This window comes from Ambystoma mexicanum, chromosome 3p (genome assembly GCF_040938575.1).
Source record: "Ambystoma mexicanum isolate Mex_15411 chromosome 3p, UKY_AmexF1_1, whole genome shotgun sequence".
NCBI lineage: Eukaryota > Metazoa > Chordata > Amphibia > Caudata > Ambystomatidae > Ambystoma > Ambystoma mexicanum.
The window spans coordinates 145,009,029-145,035,818 of record NC_090925.1 but is presented as its reverse complement, the minus strand read 5'-3'; the positions used below and the strand labels follow the sequence as shown (position 1 = coordinate 145,035,818).

Below are 26,790 nucleotides of genomic sequence, written 5' to 3'. Positions count from 1 at the left end.
TGTAAAAATAACTCTGCCAACTTGCCTGCCCCCACAATTCCAACACATGGAATAAAATGAGCTTGTTTGGACAGAAAATCCACCACCACCCAAATGGTATCAAACTGATTATCAGGAGGCAGATCAGTAATAAAATCCATTGAAAGGTGAGTCCATGCTCTTTCGGGGGTGGGCAATGGTTGTAGGAAGCCTCTCTTTTTAACATGCTTAGCCTTGTTACGCGCACAATTTTCACATTGTAACAAATACTTCTCCACATCCTGTCCCAATTTAGGCCACCAAAAATATTTCTCTAACATGATTTGCATTTTTCTCTGACCTGCATGTCCTGCCAAGGGAGACTTATGGCACCAATATAAATCCTTTTCCTGTAATTCTTTGGTTGGTAAGTACAAATGACACTGATGGTAAGGCAACCCCTACCGCACAGTTCGTGTTGGATGACTGTCCTTCCACTACTGAAGTTGACTCGGTGATAAACCCTTCTTTATCTGGTCAATTAATTGTTTTGACTTCCCCTACTACATTGTCTGTATTTTGTTGCCTAGATAAGGCATCCACCTTTCCATTTTTACTTCCAGGCCTGAATGTTACCACAAAATCAAATCCATTAAAATACTGGGACCATCGCAGCTGTCTCGGACTCAGGGTTTGGGCAGTCTTGAAATATTGCAAGTTCTTGTGATCAGTTACCACCACCACCTGATGCCCTGCCCCCAATAAATAATGTCTCCACTCCAGAAAGGCTGACCGAATGGCCAACAATTCCTTGTCTGTGATGGAATAATTTTGCTCACAACCTTTCCTTGAGAAAAATGCCACTGGATGCCATACTCCATCCTCATCTTTCTGTGATAATATGGCTCCTATCGCAACATTGCTAGCATCAGGCTCCACCTGAAAAGCTTTCTCAGTGTTTGGATGTCTTAACACTGGTGCCGTAGTAAAGCCTCCTTTCAATTCTTTAAAAGCTTTTTCTGCCTCAGGACTCCAAACAAATCTTACTGCCTTCCTAAGTAATTGTGTGATGGGAGCGACTATTTTAGAAAAATTGCTGATGAAACGCCGGTAAAAATTGGCAAACCCTAGGAAGGATTGGATATCTTTAATGCACTGTGGAGACGGCCAGTCAGTTACTGCCCGCACTTTCTTGGGATCCATAACAACGCCTGTTGGGGTCAGGATAAATCCTAAAAACTCAACCTGCTTCACATGGAACGCACATTTCTCCAATTTTACACACAATTGATATTCTTGTAGACGGTTCAACACTGCCCGCACATGTCTTACATGCTGTTATGGGGAATCTGACTATATCAAAATGTCGTCAATGTAGACGATAACAAAAAATGTCAATAAATTCTCGCAAAACTTCTTGCATAAAGAACTGAAAAGCCGCAGGAGCGTTACATAGACCAAACAGCATTACTAGGTACTCAAACAACCCGAACTTCGTCCGGAAAGCCGTTTTCCACTCGTCCCCCTCTTTCACTCTTATCAAATGATAGACACCTCTCAAATCAAACTTAGTGTAAATCTGGGCGGACCGTACTTGATCCAACAGTTCCGAAATCAACGGTAAAGGAAACCTATTCTTGACAGTAACCTTATTTAATGCACGATAATCAATGCATGTTGGTAAAGTGCCTTCCATCTTGGGGACAAAAAATAAAGGTGAGGAAACCGGCGAAGTAGAGTGTCTGATAAACCCTTTAGCCAGCATCTCGTCAAGATATTCTCTTAGATATTTGTTTTCAGTTTCTGTGAGAGCGCATATGCGACTGCAAGGCAACTTCGCCCCCTCCTCTAATTCAATAACACTATCATAAGGTCGATGAGGGGGTAATCGTTCAGCTCCTCCCTTGTCGAAGACTTTTGCAAACTCCATATACTGAGCAGGGATTCCTGATTCCACCACTCCCACTACTGGGTCTATTAGTCTCCTTTCGGCCAACAGTGCTGCGGGCCCCAATTCTGATAACATGTGCTGCTGACACTTCTGTTCCTCAAACCACAACGTCTGCTTTTCCCAATCAATTCTTGGATTATGCCTTCTCAACCAGGGCATCCTCAAGATCAAACCAAACTGAGGTGCTGCTATCAAATCGAACGTAATGTCCTCTCTGTGACCTGATATGCATACCATCTCTAATTTCTCTGTTTGCTTACGAATTGGCCCTGACACTAAGGGGGATCCATCCACCCTCTCCTTCCACCCTCTCCTTATCCTGTACTGGCAATCCTAACTGTTCAGCCAAAGCAATATCTACCAAATTGCCCGTAGCCCCTGAATCAACCATCGGCCATACCTCCTTTTTAGACAAGGCAAAACACAATGGGCCTCATTCCGAGTATGGAGGTAGTCATGGCGCTATTTGCGCCATGACTACCTCCCATACCGGTCCAGAGTCCGGTCTGGTGAAAGGGGGACTTACCGGTCCAGTCCGACCTTGGCGGGACCGGTAAGTCTCCATTCAGCAGACCAATCCCCATTCCCATTTGAGCCCCCGTAGGGCTCAATGGGAATGGGGAGGGAGCTAATTTGCTCCCTGGTGCCTTTGCGGCTCCCGCTAAGGGCGCCTGGTAAAACCATTCATTCAGATGCTGTGAGAGTCTGCCTCCCACCGGGGTCTTGTGAACTAAGGCCTCACAGAGGTTTTGAGGCAGCTGAAGCAGCAGCTGATGGTGAAGTAGCCGCTGCCTGAGCGGTCTTAGTGCCTCTTCCCGTCCAACACAGGGGAATCTTTTCTGACCTTTTTGATTCAACAGTCCCCTGCCTCTTCCAATTGAGGAGTAATAGCGAAAAGACCTACCCCTCCAGGCTGTCCCAGTGGGGCAATCCTTTAGTTGTCTAGCACGAAGGGATTTGGCTGCTGCTTTGGAGGTCTGCAGCTTCTCCAGGCTCTCGTCAGCCTTGCTGCCAAATAAATGTGTGCCGTCAAAGGGCGTGTTAAGAAGTCTGGATTCTACATCTGGAGCGAAACTAGACTTTCTAAACCAGGCAAATATGCGGGTTACAGTACTAGCCGCCATAGCCCTGCTGATATTGTCAGCAAATTCGAGATCTGTCTGGAGGAATTTGCACATTGCATCTTTTCCATCTTTGACAAGATTTTAAAATCTGTCTCTTTCTTCCCCTTCAGGGATATGTTCAAACGCCATCGCTATACAATTCCAAAGGGTGAAAGTGAATCTAGCCAGTGTGCACGTGGCATTTACTGATCTAAGAGCCATTCTCCCCACAGAGAAAACATTTTTAGCCAAAGCATCGTAACGCTTGTTATCTCTGTCTGGGGGAATAGTTGGGTATGCATTTTGTTTGGATGTAGAAGTTGCAGCCTGAACTACCAAACTTACCAGAGTTGGATGTTTTGTCAGGTAACAGGGGTCACTTCTTGACGCTCTGTATTTGGATGTCAATTTTGTATGTACTGCCGGAATTAATTCTGGGGCCTAACAGTTGGCATTCACTCGCCTTTGTAGGGCTACGTGAAAATGAAGAATAGGATCCTGCTGGGGTCCCTTATCTAGAATATCCGTGAGGTCCTACTCCAACACAGATATTCTACCACCCTAGACACCAGATGTCTGTAGGATCCATAGCATGGTCTGCTGGAGCTGGTCTCCCAAATTCAATTTCTGAGGAAGTATCCAACCCACTTGCTGTTTGTAGGGTTTCTTGAAGATTTTGAATCTTTGATTCTTCAGAAATCAAGGCTTGTGGGATCCCTGGTGTCCCATATTGTAACCCAAAAGGACGTGATCATCCGAAGATGGTTCAACATCCTCATAAATTGAGGAAAATGACAAAAAAAGTCTTTAGTAGGCAGTGGAGTGTAAGACTTCTCGACAGCCTTTGAGGGTTTCGAAATGTTCATTTATAATGACGTTGAAGTCTTCGACACCGTTGACATTGAGGGCTTCGGAGGCTGAAGTGCCGAGGATGTTTTGAACATCAATGAGGAGTGTTTCGGCACCAATGTTGTTGACAACCTGATTTTCGAAGAAGCCTTTTCTCTACTCGAGGGATCCTTTGAAGGCTCCGAAGGAGTTTTTTCCAGGACACCCGGTCTCGAGGGTGCATGGTTTTTGCCCTTTTCTTTTTTGTTGCGTTTGTCGACATGGGCATGGCTCTTATCTTTCTACGAGGGGGTAAAGGCCGCATTTTCGAATACATTCAGCATATTGAGCCTGAACTTCTCCCATTCAGCTGGGGAGGCCGATTTGGTTGGGCAAGTGACCCGTTGCGGGGAGGAACTTGACGACGAAGATGGCGATCTGTGGTGCCTTTTCTTCAAATGCCATGAGGATGATGACGAGTGGTGTCAACCACTGCGTGATCAGGACCATTTAGCTTTCTTCTGATGAGGAGAAACCTCTCTCGACTCGTCGGAAGACCGACATTTCTAATGAGTCATTGAAGGGGATTTATGAGACCTACCTGCAGCTAACTTTCCTCTACACTCTTTCAGGGCTTTCGCCGTCATCGATTGGCAGACCTCACACTCCGATGTTACGTGAGTGGAACCTAGGCACCACAGACACACCCGATGGGGGTCTGTGTGGGACATTTTTGCCCCAGGTCTCGCCATTTTTTTAACCCCAATTTCAGAGTTAATGAAGCGAAAGACAATGCCATACTTTTTCGTTGAATTTGAAGCGTTCTAGTCAAGGAACTGAAGTGCACCGATATTCTGAAGCAATAGCTTATGCGGAACAACAGAACGGAAGGCTATTGGCTGCTGCGTGCGCATTATACCATTGATGACGTCGACATCGAGACGGAGGCCTTCGAGGGACATCGAGTCGACAGGCATCGACGTGCAGCGCACCCTGCTGGATAAATATTCTGAAGCAGCTGAAGTTGGATATGGAGATATCATAAGATGAGGAATACTTGAGAGGACAGAATCCATTTGAAATAATGTTTTTAGATGATGGTCTGATTGGAAGCCTGTACAGTTTGCTCAGAACATGGGGATATGAATGGACTTAGTCCTTGAGGAACATGAACATTCTGTAAAGTTGATTTCTATGCTTCTCGCCCACATGACTTTCCTCTGAGCCGTGGGAACCTGGTTGAGAGGACTTTAGTGGAAACTGCGCCATCATTTATGAAAATAAAATAAAGTAGCTTTGTGAGTGTGTTTTGCAGAGTTTTTTTGTAAGTTCTAAAAAATTGTAAAGCTGTGTTTTATTGTTTCTTCCAACATGTTGTCTTTAATAAAAAATGATTAAGTATATGTGTGTGTATGTATACATTAAATATATCATCATCATCACAAAACTTAATCAACACAAGTGTAGTACTTTCTTAGAAATCATTACATCAAAAAACATACACAAACACTACATTTTAGTAGTACAATGATTAAAATATCCATTTTCATACACTCCCAATACATACACATAAATGCAAATAATATATACATCTTTATTTCACAATTGTAACTTGCTTACAATTTCACTCGGTCTAAGTAAACATTTACCTGCTGGACCGGAAAGTGGGATATGCTGAATACCCCTCCAAGTAGAGGCTGAGTTATTCATGATGTCATCATTTCTTGTCTCAGCATCTCCCTTGCTAAATACAGATGGATGTGGTGGTCCATCCTTACAGGGACACTTTGTAACTGCTGCTAGAATAGAAATGCATGAATTAGACGAAATGTGAGGATGAAAATGGAATATATGAGAATAGGTTTAAGAGAAGGGCGAGATGGGACATAAAAGAACATTGGAAAAGAGCTGTGACATAGTACACATTCTTTTCACCCATCCAGTTCTACTATGAAATTTCCATTTACCAGAACAATTCAGCTCCAATGCTCTACAGTATTATCTCTCATTGTCAGCATCCTGAAGTCAACCAATCATCGAGGAAGGGCTATTTACGCTCAAGCTAACCTTTTTTTTCCATCCAGCTTAAGCGATGAAAGTTTTTTAAAATTATTTATTTGAATAAAACATAATTCAACCTTTCAATACATTGTAAGAAAAGAAAATGAACAACAATTCATAACTTCGCTCAAAGATCAACAAAAAGGGCATCCAAAAACGATTTTGCAGAGCCTAGATGACACATATACACAATCCATAAATCGAATTCCATTATTCACAGCTTAAAATAGCTAAAAATAATTATTATTTTATTGCTGCTAAAATCACAGCCTGTCAGTGACCCATAAAAATAATTTCCCATAAAACATCCAGAGTTAAGTCTCTACAATCCTTAAAAACATTTTCGAAGAAGAATTTTCTTTGAGACAATAGGTTTGGACATAAAACCATTAGATGTTTCAATGTTTCAGGCTCATAGACATTTTTGCAAAATCGACAACATTTTCCTTCAGATGATGCCCTTGATCTGAGAGCTAAAACTTCTTTAGCTGGCCATAGGTTAAACACGTAATCTTAAAAATAGTATCCTTATTTTTGGCGAGGGAAACTTCAGCAAATATCCCGGGAGTTTATTCAACGATTTCAAGTTAAAATGGCCTTTCTTAAAAATGTAATCTTTATTACATTCTTCCCAGTTAAGTATCCAATCATATTGCCACAACTTAGCCTTTTCTCTATCTGGATTCGCTTTTAAAAGATCCAGCTGAATGTCCGCTTTGTTCATTATATCCAGACAGAATTGCTTCCATACCTGCAATGAACAATCTTCAGGTAATACCAATAGTGCCACTATTAGTGCTAGTATCGTTTTTGGTTAGAAGTACACACCATACACTTCCTATACAAATTAATAGGTTGCCACTTATACATATTGTTTAATGATAACAATCCAAACTCAAAGCGTATCACTTGAATAGGCAAACCTTTTGGAAGAGACAGCGCTTTTCTGCAGAACAAGCCCTCAATTTTATTCCACACCAGCACACATTCTGTCATCTTAGTCTCAGCTCCGTATATTACCATCGGAACCACCTTCTGTTTGTAAAAGATCACTAAAGGTTTATACGAAAGTTGACCATACTTTCTATGTATGGTCATTGCCTGAGCCGCTGCCGCTAGCATTTTTCTCCTATCCATGCGGTAAGGAAACTCTTGATTATTGTTATTGTAATTGTTTATTTGTAGAGCGCTTAGACACAAGTGAAGTGATTCAGAGCGCTTCAAGGCGGGAAGGGAACAAGGGGATATCGTTGTCATTCTTAGACATTGAAGATTCCGAATGATTTAACAGCAATAACTAGGATACTAGGCAAGGGCATTTCAACTAGTATAAGTGCGTGACAAAAAGTGAGGGGAGAAATGGGGGAGGGGGGAGAGGAGCATACAGGACAATGACGAAGTTGTTCACCGTAGTGGCTACCTTACTCCTAGTCCATAGTCAGTACGGTCAGTAACTTTGTTACTCCTACATCCCGTCCCCTTTCCCCCATACTTTTGGGAGATTACCAAGCACTCCTCACAGGAAAAACGGGTGGATGGAACTCCTTTACTGAAAAAGGTTTTTAAGAACCGCCTGCCCGAAATGAGCATCGGCTCTGGAGCTCAGGTCTAAGCAGTAATGCTTACAAAAAGCTTATTGTGAAGCACACGTGGCTGCTCTGGCAATTGTTTCTCAGGGAACATATTTCTGGAAGACAAGGGGAGCCGCCTTGCCCCGCACAAAAAGGGCATGAATTCCCTTTGGAGGCTGAAGGCCCTGAACGGTATACGCCTCCGAAATACAGGAAGCAATCCATCAGGAGATAGTTGCCTTCGAGGCCGGCATCCTTTCGGGTCTCCGAAGGTCACAAAGAGCTGGGAAGAGCTCCTCAGTTTAGATGTTTTGTCCAAATAAAATTTTATAGCTCGTCTGACATCCAAATTATGCAATACCCTCTCGGCATCTGAGGCAGGGTATGGAAAGAAAACAGGTAAGGAAATAGTCTGGTTCAGATGAAAATTGGATACCACCTTTGGAAGGAAAGAAGGATTAGTTCGGAGGACAACCTTATCCTTGTGAAAGGTGAGGAATAGATGTTCTACAGACAAGGCCTGAAGCTCGCTTACACGCCTTGCTGAAGTCACCGCAATCAGAAAAGCCATTTTCCATGAAAGGAACTTCAAGTCCACCATAGTCATGAGCTCAAAAGGTTTATGGCATAAGGCAGTGAGGATCACATTCAGTTCCCACTTTGGATGCGGGTTGCGCACAGGTGGATTGCGCACAGGTGGATAAAGATGCAATAGACCTGCAAAGTGTCTTTTAATGACAGGGTTTGTCAAAGAAAAAGAGCAAGAGTCTGTGAACAGGTAAGAGGCGATAGCCGACAAATAAATCCTACAAGACAAGACATGTATGCCTGAAGTTGCCAGATGAGAAACGAACGACAGGGCCTTGTCGAGGGTAGCTTCTCTGGGGTCCAGCTGCTTTGCTAAACACTAGTAACAGAAACTGAGCCATTTGCTCCTATACTGAGACCTCGTCGAAGGTTTTCTAGCCGCCTGGATAATACGCAAATTATCCGCGGACAAGTTGAGACATTCTGAAGATTTGAACTCAGGCACCAGGCCGCCAAGCTGAGCGATTGTGGGGAGGGGTGCCACATCTGCTGATCACTCTGGTGAAGCAGGTCGGGGGATCAGCGGAAGCAGACTGACAGATGCTGAAGCTCCGAAAACCAGAATCTGGCTGGCCACCACAGGGCTATGAACAGGAGAGTGCAATTTCTCGTGTTCCTGAGCTTGCATAGCGCCCAGTGAATCAGAGGAAGAGACGGGGAGGCATTGGCCCTCATGTTGTGCCACGCAATCTCGAGATCATCTCCCAGAGAAGGAGCTCCAAGCCCGTTCCTGGAACCATAAAGAGGAAGTTTCCAGTTTGATGACGTTGCAAAGAGGTCCACTTCTGGAGTGCCCCAATGGTGAAAAAAGCCGGAGAGGATCTCTGTGTTCAGTTCCCACTCGTAGCTGACCACCGCTCGTCATCTGAGAGAGTCTGCAATCACATTCAGCTGGCCCAGAAATGTGTACAGCCAGCAGCCAAACATTGTGCGGAATGGCCCATTCCCAAATCTGAATGGCTAGATCTACAAGGGGAGGTGACCTGGTACCCCCCTGCTTGTTGATATAAAACATAGATAACACAGTGTCTGTGCAGGATGCGGACCACTTTGTTCACAATCACTGGCTTCAAAGCTTTGAGCGCCAGGAAAATCGCCAGAAGCTCTAGATAATTTATGTGAAATTGTCTGTCCTGTGGCGACCATAGGTCGATAAACCTGAAGATGATCCATCATCATGCCCCACCCAATAAGGGAGGAGTCTGTCGTAATGGTTGTTTGAGGGGAAGGCTCCTGAAAAGGAGCACCCACCAACAGATTGCTGGAAGATGACCACCATAGGAGATCGGTCATCAAGCAGGGTGGAACCGGGATAATTTTGGTGTCCAGGTCCACTGCCTGAAGCCAGGAGCTCCGAAGAGCCATCTGCGTAAGTCACATCTTGAGATGAGCAAGGGGAAGAGCAAGCACGCACAAGGCCATGATGCCTAGAAGCCTCCAGAACCACCAGGCCGACATGCTCTCTGACTGAATGAAAACTTGGCACATGGTTAACAGATCCACCATCCTGTCCACAGTCAGTTACACACTGCAGTCAATCGTGTTCCAACGGAAACCCAGGAATATCAGGTCCTGAGAGATCATCATGGAGGATTTCCGCCAGTTCACTGACAGCCCAAGACCGAACAGGAGCTGAAGGGGAAGGAGAGACTGAAGATTGCTCAAGGCTTTCAATGGACAAAGACTGCGCAGAAGCCAGTCGTTCAAATATGGATACACATGAATACCCTGTAGACGTACAAAAGCCGTGATAACCGACATCATCTTCGTGAAGACACGCAGCGCTGAGCTGAGACCAAAAGGGAGCACTCGGAATTGGAAGTGCTCCTCTCCCAGGGAGAACCGCAGATATTTCCGATGCGGGCTCCAGATCAGGATATACATATACGCGTCCTGAAGGTCCACAACGCTGAGCCAGTCACCCTTCTGAAGAGAGGACTTTATTTGGCAGAGCGTGATCATCTTGAATTTCTCTTGGGGAATAGAAAGGTTGAACTGGGAAAGGTCTAGAATGGTGCGTAGGCCAGCCTGGTTGGGTTTGGGCACAGTAAACAGACAAGAGTAGAAGGCCTCCCCTCGTTCCACTAGGGGAACGGGTTCCACCGCCTTGAGGTCTAGAAGCTTCTGGACCTCAGCTCTGAGGGAGGGCATCACCGACTGCTGAAAGGGAGGATTGAAGGGGTGATGGTTTGCCACGCCTCCAGATGAGACGATATTCGTCCTCCCACCGCGGCCTTGTGCGAGGGCCAAAAAATATCATTTTGCAGACTTGCCGGTGGAGAGACTACCTGTTCCTGATGAGGAGGCCGAAGACCAAGAGAAAAAAATCGACCCTGTTGCTGTCTCCGACAGGAGCTACCTGTCGGGGGGTCAGCTCTGCATGACCTGCGGTCCTGCAACCCTCTGAAGCCTGAGGAGGACCAAGATTGGGATCCAGATCTCTAAGCTTTGACTTGAGGCTTCACCATCACCGACAGAGACTTGGCAGTTTGCGTGCTCGCCTTAATCTTTGTAAGCTCGTCATCCGTTGAAGAATGAAACAACTCTTTGCCGTTAAAAGGCAGGTCCAGAACTTTATCGTCCTTCGAAAATTTTGTTGCATGAAGCCAAGCTTGACAAGAGGTGTCCACCCCCAACTTGAGGCCTTAAACTGAGGTGTTGACATGGTGCACAGCAGCCTCCAGCATATCCTGCGCCAATACTCTGGTGTCTGACAAACCGCCCTTAAATTCTTCCAGCCTGTCCCCAAGAATGGACTCCTGGAAGTCTGCCAAATTCCTCACACAGTTTCTTGCCTGACGCAATTGCAGCACTGAGTTGGCAAAGACTTTCTTGGCCAAGGAGTCGAGCAACTTTTCTTCCTTGGCCAGAACTTGAGCTGTGGCAGCAGAGGTAGCAGAGGCCAGCTTGGATTGCTCAGTGGCGGCCGCAACCACCGTTGAGGAAGTGAGCATACAAGACGCCAAGGCTACTTCCTCAGAGATGTGAAGCCTGTAACGGGCATCAATTCTCTTATTTATATGTAGCCCGGTGTGGGGTTTATCCCAGACTTTGCGGGCCTCGGCCAGAACGTCCTTCTGAAGGAACAGGCCGGTGCGCTCCTGCGGAGACAAGGTGAGCGCCCCCGAAAGCACCCCTTCCTGCGGAGCGGGTGCCTCAGGTACTGGTATGTCAAGGAGTGACATGTCCAAAACCCAGTCGTGGAATGCTCTTACAGAGCGGGGCTGGTCCTCACTATCCTGGTCTGCCTGAGGGTCGTCCAGAACGTCGGGATCCGCCAGTTGTGATGCAACCAGCATCAAATTGACGTCTCGCTCTGCTGGAGTCTTGTCAATCGGAGACAACTGAGGGAGAGGCAGAAGAGGTGGAGGCGGGCCGCGAGGTAGAAGTGGTACCGGAGCGACAGGTGGCGTGACTGGAACTGCGGGGCAGGATGCGGCACCAGAGGGCAGATCTCCCTAAAAAGGCCTTTAAAGTACTCCCTCATGGGATCAGTGTTCATGAGACTCTGAAACTTCCCAAAAAAGGCATCCTCTGCCAAAACTTTAGGAACCAGGATGCGCAGATGCCGCTCATGAGGGGCATACCCCCAATAAGGTAGCAAGGAAGGCTGCCAAGAGGGCCCACCACCAACAGGGTCTACATAGACCAGTGGGGCTGAAGCAGGAGGAAGCAAGACCGTATGCGGTAGTGGCAACCGAGCGCACCAGTCATAGGAAGGGCGGAATGGATTCACACCGTCCACCAAAAAGAAGGCTCCCAGCACCCGTCGACGATAGCGTGGGTGTGAGGGAAGAATCCAAAATGGCTGCCGTAGACCACGCGGGAAGGCCCGCTATTTTGTGAGCATCTGAGGAGAACTGCGTCACATGTGTGGATGAGGCAGGTGACTCCACAGACTGGTCAGGGGACTTGATCGAAACTTTAGCCTTGACACAAGGATCCTCGGCAGAGCCGGTACTATGGGGCCTGGGATGTTTGCTGGACATCCTGTCGTGACCTTTTGAATTGGCCTTGAAGAGAGGAACCTCAGCTAAGCTGGTAACAGAGGAGAAACAGTCAGCAACCTCTCCCTTTGCCCCCTCAACAGAACCGCTAACACCGCGCGCGCGGGAAAGTTGAGGAATCCACCTCACAGACAAGACCTTAACAGGTCTCTCAGTTCTGTCGGTACACACCTTAGCCTCAATAAGAGGGACCTCAGAACGGAATCCGATCTTTATAGCTCCCCCAAAAAGGGCCTCGAACCGTGGTTCGGTACAGAAAGCCTCAACGGAGGCCTCAGGGCGCACCTGGTGTCTGTGTGGGAAGCTCCAGACAAGGAGACCTTGGAGTGAACTCCGGTACCCAACACCTCAGCACGACTAGACTAGCTATTAGCACCTGATTGGTGAACTTCGGATCATGATCGGGTATCGGCAGGTCCGTCGCGGGACTCCTCGGAGAAAACCCTAGTACGCCTATTAGGCCTGCGAGGCACCTCAGGAGAACCCCTGGTAGCAGAGCCTTTGAAGCCCCTCACGGACCTGGAGGATCCCAGGAAGGAGTCCCCAGGCCGGGGTGCCCTGAAAAGTAAGGAACTTACCGGGCGTCTCTTCTTTCCATCGATGAAGAGTTGGAAATGCGATGGAGGAACTCTCTGGAAGATCTCCTCCCACCAGCGGAGACGAAGCTAAAGTGCCCGGCCCGAAAGGGAGTCCCAGAAGAAACACGAGTCCCAACGGTGATCCGGTCCCAGACACTCCAAACAGAGAGAATGGGGATCCGCCCTAGCGAAGCGACATTCGCAAGAGGAACAAGCAACAAATCCCAAACGATCCGGCATAGACGGGGGACTACGCCGCGACTGCAGAACTGGAGCAGGAGAGGACAACGGGAAAAGAAAAATCTTCCCAGTGATGCAAGTCCGTCAGCCCCGACCGTGCGGGGAAAAGGACTCAAGGGCGATGCGCGGGGCGGAGCGAAGGAGGGCGGGTTTACGCCCGCGTGCGGTACCCCACGTAAAAAGACAAGGACACATTTTTCAATTTGATGCTTTTTTACAAAAAGTGCTCCGGTCCCGTCCCACAGGACGGAATGTCCCAAAAGTATGGAGGAAAGGGGATGGGACGTAGGAGTATGCCGAACACAGTGTGTAAATGTTTTCATAACAAAAGTGATTCTTGGCAGACTGTTAGAGACGACCTTGCAAGTTGCAGAGCAATGCTTGTTTATGTTTCCGCATGAGACAGTCTGGAGGCAGTAGAGAATGTTAGCGATAGCTTGTTCTGTTCTTAGAATAATATAGAGACATGTCGCCATGAACTAGTACAGTACTATTATGCTTGCTATGCTGAAATTATAGAATGCACACACGTAGCCATAGTACGCACATGATATAGTATGCACGCAGTTTGAAATTGAATGCTTTCTAGGCACACAATTGCACAATGAATACGTCATTGTTCTGTATAACTGTGCTGCTCTGTTCAGTAGACTCCGAGTATCAGTAGATTTAGAGAGATTTAGTGGGTTCAGGTTTAGGAGGCTATCTCATAATGGGTTGAGAGAGAAGAGAGCAGTCTCAAATCACAGTCTTAGGGCTAGAGAGCTGGCTGTGAGGGGGTGTAGCAATAATGCTAAGAGCTAGTAGGGGTTTTGCTATTTGCTAATGCTGGGAGGTTTGGGGTAGCTGCACTCATAGGTAGAGAGTGCTGATTGCTTGCTTGTATAGAGATTAGTGACATTTTTGCATTGCATACAATAAAGATGAATTTTGCTTTGAAATAAGGCGATTCCTGTGTCTCTGTGATTCTCTTCTGTTTTGTTTACATAGCACAGCGCATATTTAGGATTCACAAATATAGTGAATTATTTTGGGATTTGGTGATATATGCACACATCTTGTGATCCTTGTTCGAATTGTCTGCACATATCTTGTGACTAGGGTGCAGGTGGAGCAAAGCGCGCAGAATTATTGTGATCCATATGTGCTTCTTGTGAGGCTTGTGCTCACATCTTTTGACGCCAAAATGCATCTTCTGATATGTGCATATATCTTGTGACTCACATGCTCAGCTTGTTGCCCATGTGCTCATATTGCTTATACTGGCATGTGCTTCAGATTTGAGACAGTTATGTACGTGTAACACACACACACACACACACACACACACACACACACCCACTAAATTGTCAAACAAGATGTATTACATACACATGGTATGATTTCAGAAGGTGAACAGCTACCTAAGCTAACTTGTAGAATGCTGTGTTGATGCCACTCCCTGCCCTGCATGTCTATCCAAAACCCATTCTGGATCTCAGGTGTTGCAGAGAAGGGTCTGGCGTTTATCCTGTCTGTAACACAGCTTCAGCAATAGCTCATGCCAGTGGTGGTCTGGCCTTCAGGGAACTATGGACATTTCCTGCGGGGCTCTATACCATGGTCTTTTTTTGTATGTGTACCATGGTTTTCTACCCTTCTTCCCATCCCTCCCAGTCATCGCATTCCCCTCCATCCCTCTCTGCTTCCCCCCACATTCCTTTGAAGTAAATTTATTCTAAAGCTTCCAGTACTCACTCAAATATATTATATGTCCGTTTTGTGTTATGCTTAACTAGTTATGAATCCCTACATAGCGATAGATGTGCTTTAAAATTCACTATTTGGACACATTTTTTTCTAAATGCTCATGCGTGGCTCCGCCCCCAAAAGCCTACTTTGAGAGGATGGACTAGTTCATTGCATTCTCTTGCATGGTGTAATATGGCAACACTTTGAAAATCATTTCCACTGTCACTTTTGGTTCTCAATGAACCCATGGCTCCTTGTGCCACCAGACTGAAAACTACCATATGCGCACCCCCGCCTGGCCCTTGGCATCCCAGGGGCGAGAGAGCAGAACGATATCAATGAATAAATGAAAGTGCAGTAATTTACAAAATTGCAGGTATTTTTACTGGCAGGATCCTAAACTGTGATTACAAACGCATGTTGTGATTTGAAACACAATGTTTAAAGAAAGGTATATGAATTCATTTTGAAATGTCTTCAGAATAAAACAAACCGTTTTTTAACTTAAATTGCAAAGACATAATTAATTGATAATAGGCTAAATTCAAATATGTCTCGAAAATTGGTCCGCAAAGACAATTAAACGCCTGCAGCTCAGCCAAAGAGTTCTACAACTCTCCCCCAACTTACACAGTTAACCTCACTACTCAAAAATAGCTTATTTTACAGTAGAGCCATCACTATGATGCAGTCAGATAAGCATTAAATAGCCCCCTCCTCCCGTTACAAAAAAAGGAACTCCCTCAGACAGTATTCAGCAACACCCCCTGCAACATACATAGTTGTCCTAACTTCTACAAAATGCCTGATTCTATAACAGAGCCCTCACCATGATGCACTCGGACATGCATAACAGAGCAGTTGATTGGTACTGGGTCCCTCTAACATATACCGTTGTGGTTCTGGCAGAAGGCTTACTTACGTTCTATCTTGCCAGAGCCAAAAAGAGTAAACCGTTTAGGTATTATTTATTATGTTAGTTCACATTTGTATTTATTTTATGTTTGAAAAGTTCTATGGCATGCCATACATAGGCATATATATACATTTGTGAATATGAATACAGATTGAAAAATGGAGAATATCCCAAAATGTATGATCACACATTGCCATTCACATCCTTTTCTGAGCCCTGCATTCCTTTCTCCCTCCTGAAAAGCCTTGTATTTGTGCTCCAGCATGTTTTTGACTATAAATAACACTATCCTTTCTGCCTAACCTAACGCCTATTTCTAATCACCTCCCTTACACTGTAGCCCAGCCTAACCACTGCTACATTACTTAATTATTCAAGTTCTTGGATTCAATATGTTGCATTTCTTTGGTTGTTCTTGATTTGTCCCTTTTCATTGCAGCAGCCAGGTTAATCGTGTTATCAATACTTCATCTATTGAACTGGGCTATACAAAGCAAGATATCACTAAAGCAAAATCACAGCTTGTCAGAGGCTGAGCCAGATGGGAACACACTTTCCTTCCTGACTCATAGATCTGCTCTCTGGCCTGCCTCAAGATGGTAAAACTATAGTAACATACTCTATATTGAATAAAACCTTACCCCAGAGGCTCAGTTCTATCACAGCCAGGAAAAGGACAATATTCACTGCTCCGCTTAATATCAATCTGTTTCGATATCGGTAGAGATGGCGTGTTGACACTGTAAAATGTTAACATACATCGGAAAAACACTCTTTAGAGGGTGAACATTTCAATCAATTATAGCCGTTCCCGCCTTCTTTCCCCCACCCTTACAATATCCCTTTTGTAATAAACAATATGGAGTTGTACTCTGATGAAATGCCAGTAAACTAACATCATAGTTCAAAGTAACTTATTCAGATGTGTTTCTCCAAACCTTTTAAACAGATTCCAAGGCTAACCAAGTAGGCAGCACACTTTGCACCAGTGTGGTATTTGTAACACTTAATTTCTTTGATTGCAGGAATAAATGTATTAAAGAAAATGAGAACCAGCAGCCAACTGAAGGACAACATAGACCTAAAGCTTGTAGCTAGAAGTTGACACAATGTATTAATAAATAGGCACATCAGTCACGTAAATACTCTTGAAAGACAGTCGCAACAGTTGACCTCATGATGCCTGGGTCAACGAACGATATTGTGCAATATAGTTACATTTCCTCATCGTAGTGCCTCTTTCTTCTATACTCAGGGGACATTTAATTCCTCTCTGATGGAAACGGAGCATGATGCAGAGCAGCATATTTAAAAAAGGAAAACCTAGTGCTACAGCAACTCCCTTCCTCATGCTCCCAGGCCCAACCACCAGTCCTGAACTGTAATGGAAGAAAACATTCAAAGGAAAATGTTTGGGAGAGATTGCCTGTCCAAATTTGGTGTCAGCCGGAATCCATTGCGTAATGCTTGCAGAAGGCATGGAGCTTGTCTCATATAGCTGGCGTACAGCTATTATACAGAGGTACATGCCATTGGTATGCAACTGACACCGATTGGGCTCTCACCAAATGAGCATGCAGACCATTGGCAGGTGTCATCTTTCTTAGGGTATAGCCTTCCAGAATTCACAACAAAACCCACTGTGGGATTGTTGATTTACCAGCCTTTTGGCACAGTGTGTGGCCACCATTGGCCCCCAACAAATGATCAGAAACCCTAGTAACATTTGCTTGGTCAAGTAGAACTTAAAAAAGATTTGGGGAAACAAACTGGAAGACTTATCTCCAGATTCAAGTGGAACAGAGAGACATCTTTGCAACATAACGTTGGGGGGCGTGGCTTGGCAGCCATGGAAAGGGCTGCTCTTCGTGTGCACTCCGTGATCCGGAAAAATGATCCGAAAAAGCGCACGCACCTTGAGGTGAATTCCACCAACAAAATATGACCAAAGCAATGGGAACAGTAGGAGACCACAATGCAGGTAGCTGATGGAAGATTGGCCGACCAAAGCAGAAGTTACGGACCCTGGAAGGCCACCGCGGGCAGTACGGAGCTCGATGCAAAATGGCGGCGGAGCTCGAACAAAGGAGCCTTTGAAGTTGGGAAGTTGCGACGGGAGTAAGAGCAGAGGCACAGGACCGAGTTGACGCTCCTCGAGTAGCCGATCGCAGTGGAGACAGACAGCAGAACATAACTCATGTTCGTTTTGGCGGAAGAGAGGCGCTGGCATCGGTGCGCCCGTAAGATCGCTCCCCCGGTGTACTGCATCAGTGTGGACAAACATAGAAAGCCCCGCGGGACACACAAGAAGATAGCGCAACCCAAGCCAAGGGATCTGGCAGTGAAGGCGGGGTAAGCACGGACAAGGAGACGACCCTTGTAACTCCGAGCGGAGCCGAGGGTCGCGGTCGAAATCCTGAGGGAACGGATGCCCACAGGCGTATGTGAAGAGACCTCGGGAGCACACGAGAAGAGTGTTATGAGCAGCGGGTGAGCTGGATGGAACCCTGATGGCACGTAAGAGATAATGAGGAACAAGGAAACGGAGCCGCGAGTGCTAGCGGTGGTACCCATATAGAAAGGAGCAGTGAAGAAGGCAGACGACGTCGGCTGGAAGGGGAGCGGTGGAACGCTGCTACGGTGATTCCCCCCATTGCGAGCTGAAAACAGCACAGAAATACGTATGACAGCACACAGAGACATTGTTAATATTAAGTAACTCACAATCACACTAACCTGGTCAGACGGCCAACACGGGAGCAGCAACTGCAGAAAGCAAGAATCTCCCGGAGGAGCCTGCACCCCCACCGCAGCTCGAATACCCACGGAGGGGAGGCACGAACCCCAGGGAAACCCTCTGGGGGAAAAAACCATGATGAAGCGGATGGAGGCTTCTCGGATGGATGGAATCCCTTCACATGTGAATCTTCAATGGGTCGAGGCACAAGCCCTACGGGAGAAAATAGGACAGGTAAGTGATGGATGATGGAGAGTGAGAAAACTATGAAAGGAGAGGAAAGGAGAATCCTTACGGGAGTCTGACCTGAACGGTCGTTAGTGATGGAGAGGGTGAGCGTGGAGTAAGGATCTGCTCGTGAGCCTGGTTCTCGAAGCGCCAGGGGGGATCCTGAAAAGACTGAACGGGTAAGTATGGGAATGTGAGGAGAAACCCGAAACCCAAGAAAGAGACACTCACTGTATGAGAGGGGCTGTGGGTCCTACTGAACACCGTACACTTGAACGAGCGTAACAGATAGGGAAGCGCGGGTGATGCCGGAAGAGTCTGGCGTGTTGGAGAATTGATAGTGAGAAAATCTGGAACAAAGTCCCTGGGAAGAGGGAAACAAGAGAGAGAGTGAGCAACGAAAGACAGAAAGTTGTTCAGGAAAGGTTTAACCCTAGATTCGAACTTACGGAGCGTCTCTGGCAACAGTAGCAACGCTTAGAGGCGAGTATAGATGATCCTTTAATAGGGTCACGTGACTCTCTGCTGGCGTGCGCTGACAGCGTGAATCAACTAGAGCGCCAAGGCTCATTCTGCCGGGTTCTTCTGCACACCGTCTTGTATAATGAAGCATCTTTTTCCTATAGACCACGGACCAGCGTTGGAAAGGTGTAACAGACATCGAGCCATGGCTAAGTACAAAAGTCGTGGGTGACGCCGCAGAGGAGGTGGGTGGAGGCCCTAGACAGGGGCTCCCAAGCAGTAAGCCACATAACAGTCTAAGACTGGCACCAGGAAGACCACCTCCCACAATTAACAGGTGGTGGTATCAGGAAGGCTGTGGGATGAGGATTAGACCTCTCTGAGGTGCTAGAGGAGCGTCGGACCACCCAGGTCAGGCGCTGATTAACAAAGTGATACAGTGGCCCTGTGGGAAGCCTGCTGAGCTAATATTAGGCCCGCTCCACATTGACTAAACAGTACCCCAACCTGAGTGGAGAGGCTGGGGGCGCCATCGATAACCAATACACACCAACGCTTGGGAGTGGAGACGCACGCTGAGGCGGGGCCCTGGGGATGCTGTATCGGGGCACGAGCATGTGTGTGTAGGAGTGTTGAGGCCCCAGGGGAGAGCCAAGAGCATGCAGGGCTGAGAGGCCAACAGAAAAGAGCCGCATGCCCCGCAAGAGGTGGGCCCGCACACCAAAACAGGTACAAGCAAGAGGCGGCACCATAGGCAAGCCTACACGTGCGAAATTGGGGCAAGAGGCGCAATACCTATAAGACGCATCCTTACGCAGCAGATGAGCAGGACCAGGGACGTCCAGGGCAATGGCACTCAAAGGGGGGAAAAAGTGAAGGCAAACAGCCAACAAGGGACATATTCATGAAACAGCAGCAGTCCCCAGCTACGCCGGCACAAGCCTTGGCCACCACACCGGAAGGGATGTCCTTGCCAAGGGATGATCACCTGATCCTTGCAGCCATTATATAACTAAAATCCTCATGGGGCACAGCGATGGCAGACCTGAAAGCGTCACTGGAAACTAAGATCGGCGCAGTAGGAATAGAGGTCAACCTGTTGAGACAAGAGGTGAGAGCACTGGCGGAACGGACGAGTGGCATGGAGAGCGCAGTGAAAACCAAAACGGATGTGAGCACCACCAATGCTAAGGAGGTTCACATACTGAAACAACAGGTGTCCAACCTGGAAAACCGAGCAGAGGAAGCGGAAGGGCGAGCAAGATGTAACAACATACGCGTGGTGGGCCTACCTGAAGGGGAAGCCGGCTCGGACCCAACAGACTATGTGGAAAATATGTTAATCCAGGAAATGGGGGCCAGCAAGCTCTCCCAGGGGTTCGCGATCGAACAAGCACACAGGGCCCTGTCGAAGAGGCCTCAACCCGGGGCTCCTCCTCGTGCAATCATAGCGAAGATCTTGAATTACAGAGACAGGGAAAAGATCCTCTAATTTTTTCGGAAAGGTGGAACAATAATGCGGGTGCCGGCGACCATCACTGCATCCCCGGACTACACCATGTTGGTACGGAGACAGCGCTACAGCTACGTGGCAGTGAAAAGAAGACTGCAAACGGCCAAATTCAAATATATGCTTTTGTATCCTTCTAAACTCAAGGTCCTACACAAAGGCAAAGCACATTTTTTCGAGGCCCCAGATGATGCAGAACGTTCGCTGAATGTCCAGGGATGCCAAGAGTCTGGAGATGGGCAGGAGCGAGATGGACAGGATAAGTGAACCGGCGCCATGCTTGAAAGTTTTGGGGGTGGGGGATAACACAAGAGATTATGCCTGAAGGAGGTGCAAGAGACATGTTAGAACAATGTGAAGGCTAATTAATGGTCACACCCAATATGTGGACTTGGTGGACTAGAATATAGAAGTGTGCAAGACAGATAAGAGCGGGAAGTGCGCTGCGATTGGTAGCTAATACAGGAGACACAAGATGTAGACGACCTATCCCCAGTAGGTAGTGTAGTTGAAATGCCGATTGGGCGATATCTCCCTGCTGGGTCCCGAGTACTGGCAATAGCCGGGAAAAAAGGACTAGATGCGGGGGTGCCTGAGATCCAGGGATGGAGCTGGGCAACAGTTGGAACGGGGGAAGGGGGGAGTGTGGGAAGTTGGAGATTGAGCTGGGAAGGGAGGGGGGAGTTGGGGAGGTTGTAGTGTTAGCGGGGAGGGACAGTTTGAAGTTGGGGAACGAGCTTACATACACGAGCGATGACCTCCAGGCAGCGCCAGGAGATATACAAAGGGAGGAGCGGGATGCGATTGGATTATGGGGGACCTTAAGGTAATCACTTGGAATGTCAGGGGGCTCAATAGCTATCTAAAAAGGAACAAGTTCATGATGTATTTGCGCAGACAGAAAATAGATATAGCTCTGTTACAAGAGACTCACCTCACAAAAGAAAAACTAGAGGTGATGCGGAAGAAGTGGAGGGGGACAGTCGTCGGTGCAACATACTCAGCCTATACTAGAGGGGTGATCACCTGGGTGGCACTGCATGTCCCATTCCAGTTACTACAGTCCACAGTGGAAGCAGATGGGAGGATGGTCGTAATAAGGGGGCTGGTGGAAAATAAAGAAATATGCATTACAAATACATATGCCCCAAACCAGGACACAGTGGCATACTTCAAGACCCTATACAACAAAATGAGCATGTACCTAGGGGGACCAGTAATATGGGTGGTGACTTTAACTGTACATTAAACCCAAAAGTTGATAGATCTGATAGCAAAATAGACAGACCCGCCCCTGCTGCCAGGGCATTGCAGTCACTGTTGACAGACTTCAGGCTTGAGGACACATGGAGGGTGCACCATCCACAGGACAGACAGTATTCGCATTACTCTGCCCCACAAAATCTACGTACGAGGCTAGACTATTTGTTTGCCACACAGGAGCTGATGGCAGAAATAGTACAGACAGAATACAAAGCGAGGGTCTTGTCAGACCACTCGCCATTAGTCCTAACTTGGCAATATCGACCCCCAAGAGCTAAGATTCCAACATGGCGACTTAGAGCTGAGGCACTAAAAGACATAATATTCAGGGAGGACTTGAGAGAAGAAATAATAAATTACTTTGAGACCAACACTGGAAGCGTTGAGTCGCCAGGTATGCTGTGGGAAGCCTTCAAAGTGGTAGTTAGAGGGATAGCTATGGCTAAGTCCAAAGGGCTGCAAGGAGGCATATTGAGAGAGCTGCAGGAGGCGGAAACAGAGTTAGAAACAGCGTTGGGCAGAGGAGGTGGCACTAAGGATGATGCTGAGGCCGTACTCAAGCTGCAACAGAAGCTGGTTTCACCTAACAAAATGTAAAAGGGATACAAAGATCCTTTCTACCCTTGGGAACTGTAGTTCAGTCAAGGTTAGCACAAGAAAGTTAAATGGGGAGCCCCTAGGGCAACCCAGCAACAACAGGCACTTATTGCCACTAAGTTGTTAAACATGATAACTTTAAAACGACACTATGGAGAGTCTTAAAAATGACACCCATAAAAAGAGTTAAAGATTCGGTGAGTGTGGAAAAAGGTTCCCACTCACTGAGGTATTAATGAAAAATATCCCACTAGAAAAGCAAAACATTCTGGGGCTGAACCAGGAAAGGAAGATTTACCAGCTCTGTGGAATCTTTGGAATGAAATGTGGATTCGTAAAGAGAACCACCTTGTCCCTCATGAAGCGCAGATATGGTGGATCAATGGCCAAAGCCTGCAGTTCTGATATTGGTCTGGAGGACGTACTGGCCACAAGAAAGATTACTTTCCAAGTGAGAAATTTGATGTCAGCTGTTGACATAGGCTCGAAAGGCAGTTTCATGAGGGCTGTTAAAACTAGGTTTAGACTCCAAACAGGCGAAAATATTTTTCTTGTGGGAAATGTTCTGAAAAGGCCCTTAAGGAAATGCTTTATTAATCTGTCGCTGTAAGACGGGGTAGATGTTCTTTTTCGTGCGAATCTTAATATTGCTGATGGGTGAACCTTGATAGAAGTTACTGCCAGACTCTCTTTCGCTAGCAACAAAAGGTAAGGAAGGAGTTGCTGAGGTGTCTCACTTAATGGCTGTAGGTTAGGTTGCTGCGCACACCAAGCGCAAAACCTCTTCCACTTACGGCTATATGATGTGTTGGTAGATGGAGCTCTTGCCGCCGCCAAAATGCGGCGACAGTCCGGAGGTATATTCAGGTTTCCGAACTCGGATTGGTAAGGAGCCATGAGGCCAATTTGAGGGAGCCTGGGTTGTGATGCCATACCATTCCCTTGATCTGAGATAGGAGATCCGGCAGGGATCTTAAATTAAACAGATCGTCCCCTTCCAAGTGAAGCAGGTCAGAGAACCAGGTCTGCCTGGGTCAGAACGGGGCCACTAGGACGATTTTGCAGGGAACTTTGCAAATCATTTGTACCATTTTCCTTATGAGAGGAAAAGTGGGAAACGCGTAGGCAAATATCCCGGTCCAAGGAAAAGAGAATGCGCCCCCCTGGGAGTTTGGATGAGGGATCCTGCTGGCAAACTGCTGTCATTGGCCCTCATTACGACCCTGGCGGAAATCGAAAAACGATGGCGGAAATGCAATACCGCCATCGAATAGCGCTCGGTGCGACTATGACCCGTCACCGCAAAGTACGAAGCCATTAGCGACACCGTAGTGAACGCCAACGCTAACTGCACCAAGCACGCGCGCGCGCGCCATGCCAAACCGCAAACACCACCATGGTGCAACGGTACGCCAATTCCGACCCTAGCGGACATGTACCTAACGCCATCAGGCATGGCGGAATGTACCATTCCGCCATGGCGAGAAGTACGGCATCGCGAATCAACCGTAAACGGCCCCACTGAGTGCCTGTACACCGCTCCCTGCCCACAAAGTACAACTCCCCGTAGGTGCAATGAAGCCACAATGCAACCATTGAAATGTACAAGTCACCCATGCTTGCCAACGAACAAAAGAAACACAAGAGGGGCCAATGGGAGCTGCAGGGCACAGATGGCACGAATACAGAAGCCATCCCAATGGACATGACCACAGTCCCCCACCAAGAAACGCACACAAACACAGGCACCTGTGACCAGCAATATTCCGAAAACCACATCATTCAACCAGTCCACCTGGCTGACCGGCATCTGTTACACAAAACCCAATCCCCCGCCCCTGAGCATGACAACATTCAAACTGGCATATTGGCAGCCCCCATCCCTGACCTCACTGGGCTTCGTAGGCAAACGCGCACAGCACAGTACCACGCAACTAAACCCCGAAGCTGGAACCCAATGCAGATCTCCTCACAATACATCGCCCCCCAAATAGGCATATGCCACATCACTTGCAAAGAAAAACGCTACACGGGCCAAATCAGAATAGAAATTTTATGCACATCAAAATCACAAAGCACATACAGCCATCAGGCCATGAACTCCAAAACACTAATCACCATTGTGGGCTGCTTCCGCAAGAAATGACCAGCCACTACCTGTGTGTCGCCCTGTTCCCCCATGGTACACAGAGCCACATTCACGTACGAAAAGGCAACATGGAAGCGCACAGAACCGCAGGGCCGTCCCAATGGGGAGGCACTAGTCCAGCTGAAAGGCCGAAATGTTGCTCCGAGCCACCAGTACTGCGTAAGGGCATGTGGCCCATTGGCGATCGTCCCATAAGATCGTAATGCTGCTCCACTGATTAACACGAAGCAGCAGGTGTCGGGAGTAAAAGCCATCTGCAGGAGTGGCATACAGATGGCAGTGGCAAAAGGGGAGGAGATACCTGTCAACCAAAAGAAAAGAAAAAGAACAGAATGGCCATCAGAACTACATACCAACAACTCACTTCAATGATCACACGAAATCCACAGCCATATGCATGCTAGCCCACTCCAAAGGAACATCACCACCCCAAAACCACTTGCGACTCATAACCATCTATATCGAGGTGCAAACACCATCACAAACGAGTGTCTGAGGGCGCCTCGAGACAGGGAGGGCTCAACAAGGCCAGATGGACGATGGTCCCACTATGGCAGCCCTGCATCACATAGCGTAGGGGAGGCGGATAGATCCCAAGAAGCCCTGTACATGGCAAACTCTGTATCAAATCACCTGCCCATGCATCCATCCATCATTCCCTCATCCCGGGATCAAAATGCCTGAATAATTACTCACATAACATTAGAAACATCCATTGAGTCTGTGCGTTATGCAGCCTGCTAAATCCACAGTGCCCCAGCCCGTAATTCCAGTGTTGTGAAGTAACATGTATTTGGGAACGGACGGCCTCATCGCCCACGTAGCTATTGCGCATCCCAAACTATTCATATCAATCATTGCTCCCTCGCCATGGGCCCTGTCTCAAGGACATAGAACAATAGAACGTTACATTTGCAGTCAGACCTGTGGGCATCTCCTCGCCGCTAGCTGGAAACCGAAAGCGCCGCCCTTCGAATTCCTCATTTGCAACATCACGTCGAAAAGGCATCTGTGGCCGTTTGAAATCACTAATTATTCCATCGAGTGCGGCTGTGTGTGAAAATGGCAACTGCCTTCACCCATGAATGGGACGCCCCGCCCGTCGTTGCAACTCGGTACAGTGATGCATGAGGGCCCACCGTTACTCGAGTACTACGTCCCACTGACCCCTCACAAGTCTGTTCGCGACTGCACAGATAGTATGTGAAACAATGGGACCACAGCAGAATGAACATATCAACCAATCTTACACGGCCATCGGGTACAAATACATGATTGCAATAGCAAGATACAATTCCCCGAATTGCAGCGTTGTGCGCGGGACGTGCTCGGCCAAAGGGGAGAGCAGTTTGCACAGGTGGAATCAATCACCACAGGTGGAGGCCATACAGCCTGAAAACACATAAATTGCACAGCCAGTCTCCTCCCACAACCACACCGAAATGCTACCGGCAGGACTCGCGATGTTGGCCCTGGGGGACCTGATAGCACTGCAAGTGCTCCGACTCCAAGAAGTAGACGAACACCAACTACAACCAGCCGCACGGAGGAGACGCAGGAGGAGGAGGAGGCCAAGGCAGGGCCAGCAAGGCCCACCAGCACAGCCACTACCACCATGCAGGCAGCCCGCAATTCAACGCCTCCGAGCACATCCGTTCAACCTCACTGATGAGCAGATCCACACCCTCTACCGTCTGGACCGGGACACCATAGCCGCCATTGTGGACATGACACAGGCTGACCTTGTCAGCATGATAGATAGCCCAACCGCCATCCCACCCCTACTGAAGGTGGTGTCTGTACTCCACTTCCTGGCCACAGGCACCTACCAGCACACAGTCGGACAGTTGCATGGCATTTCTCAGCCACTGTTCTCACGGACACTATTGCAAGTGCTCGATGCCCTCCTGAAGCACGCAGACGACTACATCTCTCTACCACGCTCGGAGCAGGAAATAACCAACACAAAAGTGGGATTCCATGCACTTGCCGGCATACCGGGTTGCATTGGTGCCATCGACTGCACCCATGTTGAATTGGTCGTCCCACATGCCATGGAGGCCCAGTACCGCAACCGAAAACAATTTCATTCCCTGAATGTACAGATGGTGTGTGACTCCAACAGGATCATTACACATTGTTGTGCCCGATTCCCTGGATCAACCCATGATTCTATGGTCTTGAGGAACTCTACAATACCACGCTACATGGAGCGACACGCAGGGAACAGATCCTGGCTACTCGGTGAGTCTCATTACATGCATGATGATGTGGGGTATGTGAATTGTCAATGACCTGCCAGGAAGGGGGGG

At 47.6% G+C, this 26,790-nt stretch overlaps 1 protein-coding gene across 2 annotated transcripts in view; it reads right to left on the bottom strand.

The window, feature by feature from the left end:
- LOC138579502 (uncharacterized) overlaps positions 1 to 26,790 on the bottom strand; it is a 1,088,345-nt gene that overhangs the window by 769,016 nt on the left and 292,539 nt on the right. For both annotated transcript variants that reach the window (XM_069649821.1, XM_069649823.1), the window contains exons 5-6: positions 16,174 to 16,272; positions 5,490 to 5,636 (exon numbers count right to left, since the gene is read on the bottom strand). In XM_069649821.1, the coding sequence (XP_069505922.1) occupies positions 5,490 to 5,636; positions 16,174 to 16,272 (246 nt within the window). The remainder of the gene's footprint in view (positions 1 to 5,489; positions 5,637 to 16,173; positions 16,273 to 26,790) is intronic.